The 13208-nt window shown below is 43.9% G+C and overlaps 1 protein-coding gene across 1 annotated transcript in view; it reads left to right on the top strand.

The window, feature by feature from the left end:
• LOC115463327 (oocyte zinc finger protein XlCOF6-like) overlaps positions 1–13208 on the top strand; it is a 40079-nt gene that overhangs the window by 14556 nt on the left and 12315 nt on the right. Inside the window, exon 3 of the mRNA XM_030193735.1 lies at positions 6239–6328. Coding sequence (XP_030049595.1) covers positions 6239–6328 — 90 coding nt within the window. The remainder of the gene's footprint in view (positions 1–6238; positions 6329–13208) is intronic.

Raw genomic sequence — 13208 nt, 5'->3', positions numbered from 1 at the left:
AAAAGCTACAGAAAGAAATGGCAGTTTCGGGAGCCTGGATAAGGATATTAAAAAATGTGAGAAAAAGTGTTTAGAACTTATAGCTCTTCGGGCAATTTTAAATAAATTTACAAAGGCAGATTCGAAGCCCAAGAGGGAGTAACCATCCTCTGCTACCAATATGTTTATTTTCTCCGAATCTGCCTTTGCTAATCCAGCAGCGGAAGCAGTGGCCCGTCTCATCTCTCTGGGCAAAGTTACATATGCCCTCCAAATATCTAGCTTTCCCAACTTTGAATCTGCTCATGACAGGCTTACACCGTCAGGCAGTATGGACTCTTGTAATTAGAAAGGAACCCAGTATGTAGTAGATATAATAAGATAGTTTATTACAATCTTACCAATGGTAATACAGGTAGGTTAAGCATTCACATAATGGAACCGCATATCATGGCACGTCCTCTCTCTCTAGCCTTCTGGAGTCTCCCTTCTTCTTCTCATCTCGTCTCGTCTCGCCTCGTCTCGTCTGCACTAATACTCCTCAAACTGCTGCTTATATACAATTTTGGCCCTATTCATTTCAATGGACCCCAGCTGTCTCAACAGGGCTCCTAGTCCTTATCAGTTGATCAGAATGACTTCATATGTTCCCAAACCTTCCTGTAGCCCCCCCTTTGGATATTCTCACCCGGGGTGCAGCTGACCCAGCACTATCTCTACGTAACCATAGCAACTCTTGCTTATGACGTCTTGCAGGTGCCAATCTCAGGATTGTTTATAGAGTAGATTGCCCCACCCTTGCCAGTTCAGCACTTGCCACAGTGAAATGTAACTGTGTCAAAGGTGATCTCTGATTTTTACAAGCTAGCTCTCTTTTGTATCAGAGATGATTCTGATTTTAAGAAGCCTAGCTCTTATTATGAGCCATTGGCCTGTATTTTACTGAGAGCAAGGGCTAGCATAACTCTTCAGCCTGCCGGGCGTACGCCACCTTCGGGTGTTCCCTGAACTCTGGATGGACCGACAGAACATGCCAGTATCTGTGGATGATTGAAGAGATGCCCACTGCTCTATATGAGAAAGGAATGACATATGCCACTGTGTTACTGGAGGAGACCTGGCCTGAATGAAAAAGCCAAGGACGATAGGCATATACTGCCCTCTTATACGCGCTCCATATGACCTGCTTCGGATATCCACGCTCTACAAATCTATCCATCATGTCACGAGCCTGAGCCTTGAACTCAATGACAGAAGAACATAAGCGACGTAACCTTAAAAATTGACCGACAGGAACACCCCTCTTCAGAGCCTTATGATGAAAGCTCTGATAATGGAGAAGGGTGTTCCTGTCGGTCAACTTACGATAAATGGTAGTAACAAACCCGCCATTCGATGTTCCAATAATCTTAATGTCCAAGAAATCAAGCTCGTGAGTATCCACTCTAGAGGTGAATTTAATATTAACATCAGCATCATTGAGGGACTCAACTAACACCAATACCAAAGAACTCCAAGAAACCTGCAAACGATATTACCAACTACCGTCCAATTGCCTCCATTCCCCTAATTACAAAACTGATAGAAAACAGAGTGACTTCGCAGCTCAATGAGTATATTCAAAAGTTCTCCATCCTGCATGAATCACAATCGGGCTTCCGTTCGGCCCATAGCACAGAAACAGTCCTTATTACCTTAATATCCAAATTCAAACAAGAAATAGCAATTGGTAACCATATCCTCCTTCTGCAATTCGACTTATCCAGCGCCTTTGACATGGTTGATCTTATCATCCTAACTAAACTTTTGGACAAACTTGAGATAGGTGGCAACATCATTAACTGGATAAAAAGCTTCATCACTACAAGATCGTACCAAGTCAAAGGGCCTACAAACGTGTCATCTCCATGGCTATCGGAATGTGGAGTGCCACAGGGATCTCCGCTTTCTCCGATACCCTTTAACCTTATGATGATTCCTCTGGCCAGATCACTAGCCAGATATGGCCTTAATCTCTTCATTTACACTGACGACGTCACCATATTCATCCCTTTTAAATCCAACCTATCTGAAATCTCCGATAAAATAAACACAGGTATGACCACTCTAACCTCTTGGGCTGATGCTTTTAAGATGAAATTAAATAAAGAGAAAACACAGTGTTTAGTCCTCCCATCTCAACACTCTCCACTCCTCCCAACTACTCTTAGAACCCCAGAGGTTAAACTTCCCATATCAGACAACTTGAAAATCCTTGGAGTAACGATTGATAGCCATTTATCATTTGAAAACCATGCTAAATTCATCAACAAAAAGATGTTCAACATAATGTGGATTTTGAAACGAATGAAATCATATCTTCCCTTGGACACCTTCCGGAACCTAGTACAATCCACTGTACTCACACACGCAGATTACTGCAACAGTGTTTTTCTAGGTTGTAAGTCCCTAATATTGAAAAAGCTCCAGACTACCCAAAACACGGCAGCCAGACTTATTTTCAGCAGGTCAAGATTTGATAGCACAACACTTCTTCGATAGAAACTTCACTGGTTCCCCATCAGAGAAAGAATTAATTTTAAAGTTCATACAATGATTTACAAGATATTGCACGGAGAAGCCCCTACCTACATGAATAACCTTATCGACCTCCCAACCAGAAACAGTTTGACGTCTTCCTGTACTTACGTTAATCTACACCTTCCCAACTGCAAAGGTATTAAGTACAAATCCTTCTACGCATCCAATTTTTCCTTTTTGGGTAGCCAACTTTGAAACGCTCTACCAAGCTCCATCCGAACAATCAATGGCCTTTTGCCCTTCAGAAAAGCATTGAAGACCCATCTCTTCAAGAAAGCCTACCCTAACGATTCAACTTAACTAAAGCCTGCCCACATGATTTTTACCGACGATTGTTATACATTGACCATGTTTCCCATTATCCTTATTGCTATCCTATATCTATTCCTCTCCATCTTCCTTCACCTACCTCCTAACGCTCATTTCCTTCTGCACCCAATTCCTCCTATGTTCAATCTACTTATCCGTTAACCCCATTAATATTACGTTTACTACAAATTGTATATTCTTCTTACAACTTTGTAATTCTTTATATTGTTACTATGTAAGCCGCATTGAGCCTGCCATGTGTGGTAAAGCGCGGGGTAATAAATAAATAAATAAAACTTAACTGGCTAAGACAATATTCAATGCTGGCCAGTTAAGTTTAATAGCGGCCAAAGATGGGACTGCGATTTCGGTGGTCCAGTTTGGCTGCTAAACTTAGCCGGTCAGTGTTTGAATATTCACAGATAGCTGGCTATATCGCGCAATATGACCAGTTACCCACCATCCCTGGGATTCTATATACCGCAACCGAAATTGCGTATTCTGTATTTGTGTACACAATTTAGCACTGATAATTGCCAATTAAGAGACTATAATTTATTTATTTGTTGCATTTGTATCCCACATTTTCCCACCTATTTGCAGGCTCAATGTGGCTTACAATTTTCCGCCATGACTTATGCCATTTCAGAATACAGATACAATTGGTAATGCATATAGAACATGGATAATATAATGAATACTAGTAAAAAAGCCCCGTTTCTGATGCAAATGAAACGGGGGCTAGCAAGGTTTTCTTCAGAGTGTGCATGTGGGAGTGTGTGTCCCTGCCCTCTCTCCCTCCCCCTCCCCCCTTGGAGTCCAGTCCTTCAGTGTTAAGTTTCCTGCTGTTCTGTGTTACAGAGAGAGTGAGGGCATCTCTCTCCCCTCCCCCCCTCTGAGTCCTTCACTGTTACAGAGAGAGGGATTTCGTGCTGTGCTGTTTTCCTTCACTCATGGGGAAACCGGATATCTCTGGCGCTTCACACTTCCGGCTGGAGGCTTCATAGAACGTTGGTCTTGCCTTTTATATATATAGAAGGTAATTGACACTAATTGGCTTTAATTGGAATTTATGCACATAGATTCCAATGCACGTTGTCAAAAAAGGCCATGGAATGGGCGTTCTGAAAAATTACGCATAGGGTTATAGAATACACCTGCTTGGAATAAGCAGTCACACCTAGAGTTAGGGGAAGTTTTATTCAGGCACCATATATAGACTCGGCTCCTATGCGCTAAGTGATAATATTGAACAGAGAAATTTATTTATTTAGATTTTGCTCACACCTTTTTCAGTAGTAGCTCAAGGTGAATTGCATTCAGGAACTGTGGATAGTTCTGTGTCCCAGGAGGGATCCCAATCTAAGTTTGTACCTGAGGCAATGGAGGGTTAAGTGACTTGCCCAAGATCACAAGGAGCAGCAGCAGGATTTGAGCCGGCCACCTCTGGATTGCAAGACCAGTGTTCTAACCACTAGGCCACTCCTCCACCCCAAAGAACCTTGTTACTCTTTGGGGTTCTACATGGAATGTTGCTACACTTTGAAATTCTGCATGGAATCTTGTTATTCTTTAGAATTCTAGAATCTTTATTTATTAGCTCAAGGTGAGTTACATTCAGGTACTGTGGATATTTCTGTGTCCCAGGAGGGCTCACAATCTTAGTTTGTAACTGAGGCAATGGAGGGTTAAGTGACTTGCCCAAGATCACAAGGAGCAGCAGCAGGATTTGAACCGGCCACCTCTGGATTGCAAGACCAGTGCTCTAACCAGTAGGCCACTCCTCCACTATAGCAACATTCCATGTAGAATGTCAAATAGTAGCAACATTCCATATATTTATTTATATTTTGCTCACACCTTTTTCAGTAGTAGCTCAAGGTGAGTTACATTCTGGTACTCTGGATATTTCTCTGTCCCAGGAGGGCTCACAATCCAAGTTTGTACCTGAGGCAATGGAGGGTTAAGTGACTTGCCCAAGATCACAAGGAGCAGCAGCAGGATTTGAAGCGGCCACCTCTGGATTGCAAGACCGGTGCTCTAACCACTAGGCCACTCCTCCACTCCGGCTGTCTTTCCCTGAATATTAGCACTTAGCCAGCTAAGTGATATTTAAATGTTTCTGGCCGGTTATATATCATTTTGTGCATTTTGCAAATGTGCGTATTTTGTTCAAAAATGGCCTAAAAAGATAAACGAAAAGAACATGCAAAATTCGACCTAGATGCCATATCAAAAATGCCCCTCCACGATATATAAGTTAGTGCCATTGAAAATGCTTGGTTGGCGCCCAAGCCAAAACTGGCTATTTTGGGGTGTTCCAGAGACAGTGGGCATGTAACCAGTTCATTTAGCTGCATAAATAGGACCCCATAAAAAGTAGCCCCGTCTTTTTGTGGGTTTTCACAGCCGGTTAAGTTCCGAATATCGCATTTAATCGGCTATGTGTTAGAACATTGCCCAGCAATGAATTTCCGGTATAATGCCAGTAGCAGTCAGTGAAACGCTGATTGCCGCCAGCTAAATATTGGGCATTAGATGTCTGTCTGAAGCAGGAGTTCACATACATTTCAGCTGGATAGACAAGTGAATTCTGGCCTTTGTATGATCAGCTGTTGGTGTCCTGTACCAGTTCATTGTTTGCTCATTTTCTTCAGCAGGAGCATAACAATACCATAAGTCCAACCCACCCTTTTGATAAGATAGTTCAGAAAGAACTGCAAACTGTTAATCAGAGCAGGTAGAGGTTTCATTAAATCAGACAATGCTATGAATGAACGGAGAAGTAACAACCCTGTGGCAGGTTGGGGCAGTTGCTGCCCATCTCCTTCACCCCTTCGTGCTGCCGTCTTCCATGTCAGTTGTGCCATTGAAATCATTTGTCAAGTGGACCTGGACATTTTAACACCTGTTGTACAGCTGGAATCTTTGTGCATCGTTACCACCTCCTCCCACCCTCCGAAATCCTTGAGAGCATTAATAGCGATCAGCTGAAGGTCTGAGTGTGTAGAAATATTGATCCAATTTAGTAGCTACTGGGTCAGCAGTGATCCTATAAGTTGACTCGCTAGGGCCCCCTGAATCGATTAATACTGAGGATCTCATAATATGCCAGATTGTTTAAAATACCAAAGAGTTGCAGCTTCCTCTTTCATATGTGAGAAAATTATTTATTATACAAATGTTTGACTAGTTCCAGTGCCAAAGTACTCAAAGTGAGGTATAATAACCCCCAGATCCCTCTGCTTTATGATGGTGGTAATAGTTCCTCCCTCCCCTCCCCCATCATAAGATGCTTCCTGGGTACTTTTCTGAGACTGTAAGGGAAACATAACTCAATTTTCCTTTTTTTTTTTTTTTCTGAAATCAGGTTACGAAAGTGTCAATCCTGACATATTATCGAGGATTAAACAAGAGGAAGGGCCATCAGAAGAGAAACAAGATTGTCACTCATACACAGGTGAGTAATAAGAAAAATACTGCAGAGAGTAATCCTATATAATAATTCTCACCTCCAACAGGATGTGCCTGGGACCGTGCCTGCCGGAAGTGGTCTGCTTTCGATTATACCGCGTTATTCGTTTTTGTGAGATAAACGTCCATCTCCCGATTTAGGTCGGAACTTGGGCGTTTTTCTCGTTCGATTATAAGCAGGATAGGTATTTAAACATGTTTATCGAATTTCCCCTCTCTTTCCTTTCTTCCAAATTATGAGATCTTTAAATCTGTTCCCACATGCTTTATACCGAAGACCTGCCAAGTCTCCCGCATTCCAAAGTACAAAACAGGGGAAATCCTTTATGACAACGAACCAAAGCAGATAAAAGCAGAGGCTGAACAAAAACGATTCAAAGCAGATAAAAGTAGAGGCATTCATCAGGTGACTCCTGCTTTGGCGAGTCATCTCCCGCACTGCCACCAAAGCAGGAAACTGTCCCACTGAGACACTTCCTGCCACCACTGTGCTGCTGCTGTGGCAAAACCACAAAAAATGGAAGAACGGAGCTGTGGCAGCAGCCTTCAAACATGCACTGCGTTGTTGGCTCTGTCAGTCCTCTGCCCCCGCCAGAACGGGAAGTTGATGTCAGCGGGGTCAGAGGACCGGCAGAGCTGACTGCGCAGCGTATGGGGGGAAGCAGCAGTGGCCAGGAAACAGATACTGGGGGAAAAGGGAAGGGGGGAAGGATGTGGAGATGGAGGCAGGAGGTGCTAAAAGAGAGCAGAGGGGAGAAAATGGTAGAAGAGTGGGGAGCTGGATGGAAGAGAGGTACAGAGAGATGAGTAGAAAGAGGGGACATGGAGCCAGGAGGGCAGGAGAGAGAGAAGCTGCTGGGGAGAAATGGGGAGACCCTGGCTAGGTGGATACAGAGAGAAAGATGGGAGAGAAAGAGGGAAGATGCTGGATGGAAGGGTAGGGGGAGAAAGAGGAGATATACACTGGAAGAAGAGAGAGAGGGGGACATGATGAATGGAGAAAAATAGGGAGAGAGAGGGGACATGTTGAATGGAAAAGGATAGAGAGAGACCGGATGGATGGATTGGGTGAGAGGATACATGCTGGATGGAAGGATGGGGAAAGAAAGAGGGAAGGGGCTGAATGGAAGGAGGCAGAGAGAAAGGGGAAGACACTGGAAAGATGGGGATGGATGAAAGGGTAGAGAGGGAAAGAGGGGAGCTGCTAGATGGAAAGGGGGAGAGGATAGAGTTAGTGAAAGACTGGAGAATTAGAGGAAGGGGCATGGGAGTAGAAGGGTGAGGAAAAGATGAAAAGCCACAGGTAGATGAAGTAAAAAGGAAGAAATTAAAGACTGGAAAAGCCATAGGTAGATGATGTAAAAAGAGAAATTAAAGACTGGATAGTGAGAATGAATTAAACCCAGAGGCAGAAAAATAAGTTGAAGAAAAATAAGAAAAAGGAGAGAGAAAAATGACAAATGGACAGGAAACGTTGGCAAGAGAGTTAAGAGAAGGAAAGCAGAATCAAGAGACTGGGACCAACACAATTAGAAAAAGTAAATGGCCAGACAACAAAGGAAATGAAAATAATTTTTATTTTGAATTTAGGATAAAGTAATGTGGTAGCTGTGGTAATAAAGGTTAATAAATGCAAATAAAACATAAAATAGAAAATAAGGTGATACCTTTAATTGGACTGGTTTTAGCCTTCACTGACCAACACTCAGAGAGGATACCATAACAGCAGTATACTGTCCTGACCTGACCTGAGGCAGGAGGTTTTGGCCTCTGAAAGCTAATTGAAAAAGGTTTTAGGCTAGTACAATAAAAAGGTATCATCTTATTTTCCATTTTCAAATGCCTGAACTGAGCATATGCGGGAGGGCCGGCATTGACAGTCGAATGCCGAGTGCTGCATTGCTCAAACAGCAAGGTAGGAGGCTCATATACCGAACCTCTTCAACCAGTGGGGTTTGGGCAGCTCCACCAGCGATTCAACCAGTGCCACAATTTTGGACTGGGCTTAATCTCAAAGTGGAGGGGCCGAGGCCCCCTCACGGTTATGTCCCTGGGGGAAAAAAGATGTTGGATAGGGGGGTTAATAGAGTGAACAGAAACACTCCCTCTTACTCATCCCTGCTGTCACTGGTGTAAATAAAATATTTTCTGGAATGGCCGTAGGATTGAGGTATGCCGGGGGCGGAGCCATGAGGTAGAGTGGGTGGATCTAAGGCAGAGTAGGCGGGGCTGGTGCATGTAGTAAAATCTCCCTCTCAAAAATTGGGACCTCTTGGCAGCTCTGTTATGATGAAGACCACTAGCCACCCCTGGACGACTTCACCCTGTTTGTACCGTTTTGGAAGGTGTGGTCCTCCAGAATTGTATACAATATTAAAAATGAAGTCTCACCAGAGTCTTATACCGAAGCATTAGCACCTCCAGTTTCCTACTGGCCAATCCTCTCCCAATGCACCCAACATCCTTCTATCTTTTGCCTTCATCTTTTCTACCTGTCTGGCCACATACGATCTCACCCAAGCAGGGCCAAGCATGTGCGCCTGAGAGGAAAAGCAGCCGCTCAGCAAAGGGCAGAAGAGCAGTGCTGGAGGAAGCTCCAGGTCCTCCCCAACCTCCAAGGGGGGGGCCCGACGCTGGAGTTTTCTTGCTTCTGCTCATGTCGGGATGCGATCACCTGGGTCACGGGAGCAGGAGAAAGACAGAGACCCAGGCGCCTGGCTCCCCTTGGAGGCCCGGAGAATTCCCCCCCACCCCCACCTTGGCGGCACTGCACCCAAGTCCCTCTCCTCTTTTGGACGCAAATGTTCTTCACCCCCTAAACTGTACCATTCCCTTGTTTTTGCAGCCCAGATTCATGACCGTACGTTTTTTTAGCATTAAATCTTGGCTGTCAAATTCCGGACCAAGCTTCTCTAGGTCACTCCCTAAACCATCAGAGGTGTCTAGACTATTAATCATCCACAAGGAGGCAAACGTTACCAGACAACTCTTTAGCAATACCGCTAAGAAAAATGTTAAGAACATAAGAATAGCCAGACAGGATCAGACGTGCGTGGCCTGAGGGGAAGGGCAGCCGCTTGGCAGGCAATGTGATGGAGTGGGGAGCGGCACTGGAGGAGGACCCCTTCTGCTGGTGGGGCCAGGGGGGGACCTCTGCCAGCCAGACCAGAGGCCTTGGCCCGAAGCCCTGCTGTATCTTCTCCTCCCCGGCCTCCAGTTTGTTGATGTAGATATGAAGTTTGGATTATTCTGCCTGTTGCAGTTTCTGTTGCAGTTTTTAGTAACGTTCAAGTTTTGCAGAAAACATAATCCTTGGAGTGGAGAGTGATTTTGTTTCAGAGGTTGCTTGCAGCAAGCAGTGATTCACAATGCATTGCTTATGCCGACATCAGAGCTTTCTGTCTGACACTTCCTGTCTAAGTGAAAACAGGAAGTTACGTCAGACAGAAGGCTGTGATGTCAGCACGAGCAGCACATTGAGAATCGCTGCTTGCTGCCAGCACCTCTAAAACAGAAGACAGCTTTGAAAAGGTATACCGGGGAGAGGGGGAGAGAGATGCCATTGCGAATTAGAGAAGGGGAAACAGGGAAAGGAGCTGGATTGTGGGGGGGAGGAGGCAGTCATGGGTGGTGGCATCATTTCCTCAGCTCAAAGAAATGCTGGAACAACATTACTCCACTCCGTTCGGGCACAAATTAAGCCTTGGTTATACTTTCATCACCCTGGGCCAGCCAGAGCAAATCAGAACATGCACACAGAAAAGGAATGCTTCTCACTCCCCAGTTCCTAACTGAAAAGGAAGGTGAAGGCCCTTAGTAAAACTGTTTTAGAAATCTGTGCTAGAGGGATTGAATTCTTTTTTTTTAATTATTTTATTTATTCAGTTATCATTACATTTATATCTCAAACGTAATACAGAATTAAAGAAATATACAAAATTGAACTAAACAATCAGGCAAAATATAAATTTGTTAGTCCACATTTAGATGATCCAAGAAAAAGGAACTCAAACAAAAATAGTATATTTTCAATCTACAGAAAACATTTTGCAAGCAGGAAGGGCAAGAAATCAAGTCAGGGCAGCCGATAATGCGTACAATCCAAACAAACAGTAAATCACTCTTTACTGACAATGAATTCTAAAAGTTTATCTGGATCAAAGAAAATATAATTAGTAGATTCCAACGAAATATAGCATTTACAAGGAAATTTAAGTATAAAGGTCCCACCTAATTGTAGGACCCTTACTTTCAATAATAGAAAAGCTTTCCTTCTTCTTTACGTCTCTCGAGAGAGATCAGGAAATACTTGAATTTTTGAACCAAGAAAAGGTGTGGAGATGTGGCGAAAGAATAATCTAAATATGTTATTACGGTCCAATTCTAAAGCAAATGACACCAACAGTGTTGTCCTCTCCGTAATAACTTCCATAGAGCTTTCCAAAAACTGTGTCAAGTTCAAATCAGATTAAGGAGGTTGTAAATTTCCAATTCCAGCCCCAGAGATGTATAGCACTCTAGTTAAAGGAGGAAAAGCTTCCGGGGGGAGCCCTAGAATTTCAATAAAGTATTTTTTCAGCATTTCTTTGGCTGGAATCAAAGGGGATTTAGGAAAATTCAGAAACCTGAGATTATTCCTCCTTAACTGATTCTCCATATAGTCTATCTTCTTCCTTTGAACAGTATTATCCTTAATAACTGCCAAAATAGAGTTTTTAATGGAATTTACCTCGGTTTCAAAAAGATCCATCCTATTCGTCTGTTCAGTAACCTTACCCGAAAGCTCTAAATGAGCCTGAGACAGCTTCCCCACATCTCCTCGCAAAGTTCCTGCCACTTGGAGTAACGTACTGTTTAATCCTTGGATCGCTTCCCAAATGGAATCCATTGAGATAACGGGTGGTCTCACAAGTTCCCGGAGACTAACGGAGGGCTCGCTCAGTTGCCGCTCGGGCAGAGAAGCTTGCAGCTTCAAGCCCGCTTGCGGAGTTGTTTCCAACGGAGACGAGGTCGCTATGGGGTCTCCACTGCTATCCGCAGGGACTCCACTTCCGGAAGCCCCCGTCGGTTGCCTCTCCATAGCCAACAACTCCCCTCCGGGTCTCTGGGGCGTTATCATCAGAGGGGGGGGATTGAATTCTACAACTGTGTAAATAAGGGCATGTCAGATAAGAAAAAAAAGACAAAATATGTGAGACCAAAGGTAAAAGGATTAAATGAAGACTTTGGATACCTAGGTTTTCCAAAGGTCTTGAAGGATCCTTAATTTCCAGTAAAGAAGCAGGTTAGTTTCATTCTGCATCACTTCACCTCTTGGAAATTGGGGTGACAGCTGGGTCCATATTGTGCACCTAATAAGCAGACATCTCACAAGTAGAATAATAAGGCCTAGGACAATATGCCTGTCAGGATGTGAGATAGGCCTTTGCCTAGGAGCCCAGAAAAGGATCACCTAAAGTGGCTCTAGCGTCATTGATTATCATATTTTATGAACATAAACAGTTGCTCTAGTTGAGGCAACATCAAAATGAATAACAGTTTTATCCTTTACCTAGATAGTGTTAAAACAGTCTGTCCAGATTTTCAGCAGCACTGTCTGGGTGAATGCTCATTGAGTCATCTGTATAAGGAGCGTCTCCTGCCTGGATCATTGCTGCTGAATCTCAGGCCCTTTATGTTTTTTATTTTTTTGTTACATTTGTACCCCGCACTTTCCCACTCATGGCAGGCTCAATGCGGCTTACATGGGGCAATGAAGGGTTAAGTGACTTGCCCAGAGTCACAAGGAGCTGCCTGTGCCTGAAGTGGGAATTGAACTCAGTTCCCCAGGACCAAAGTCCACCACCCTAAGCACTAGGCCACTCCTCCACTGTTGCTACTATTTGAGATTCTACATGGAATGTTGCTATTCCACTAGAAGTCGGCCCTTGCAGATCACCAATGTGGCCGCTCAGGCTTCTTCTTCTGTGAGTCTGACGTCCTGCACGTACGTACGTGCAGGACGTCAGACTCACAGAAACAGAAGCCTGCGCAGCCTTCTACATGGAATGTTGCTAGTGGAATAGCAACATTCCATGTAGAATCTCCAATAGTAGCAACATTCCATGTAGAATCTCCAATAGTATCTATTTTATTTTTGTTACATTTGTACCCCGCGCTTTCCCACTCATGGCAGGCTTACATGGGGCAATGGAGGGTTAAGTGACTTGCCCAGAGTCAGAAGGAGCTGCCTGTGCCTGAAGTGGGAATCGAACTCAGTTCCTCAGTTCCCCGGGACCAAAGTCCACCACCCTAACCACTAGGCCACTCCTCCAGTAGTCCTTTAGAAACAGCTCTTTAATTATTTTCACACACATATAATAGGTTGACAATAAACATTTCTGTCATATGTCTCCATATCAGTCCAAGGGTGGAAGACGACAAATGTCAAGATGGCCAAATGTTTATAAAAAGGTTCCTTTAATGGGTAAAAAAAACATATAGATACAAGTCCCAGACTGAGAAACTCAACACAGCAGCCCAAACTAAAATATCAGCTTCGGTACACAAACTGACAGTTCCGGTTTGGATCTGCTGGTCCGCAGTAGGCTCATGTTATGCAGCTTTATTCCATTGTGCGTCAGACATTTTATGTTGATCTTATGCACCCTCACGGGCAGTTTAATCCATCCAGTGTTTGATATTTTTAGTAGGATTAAATTCTGTTTGTTGGAGTCTCGACAGATTCTCCTGACGAAGGCTGTTCAGCCGAAACACAGCCTTGTTGAGTTTCTCTGTTTCGGACTTGTATCTATATTTCTCCGAGGACAAGCAGGCTGATTGTTCTCACTGTTGGATCGGCGTCCACGGCGGCCCAGGAACAGCAA

Source organism: Microcaecilia unicolor, chromosome 1 (genome assembly GCF_901765095.1).
Source record: "Microcaecilia unicolor chromosome 1, aMicUni1.1, whole genome shotgun sequence".
NCBI lineage: Eukaryota > Metazoa > Chordata > Amphibia > Gymnophiona > Siphonopidae > Microcaecilia > Microcaecilia unicolor.
This window is presented reverse-complemented; position numbering and strand designations above follow the sequence as displayed.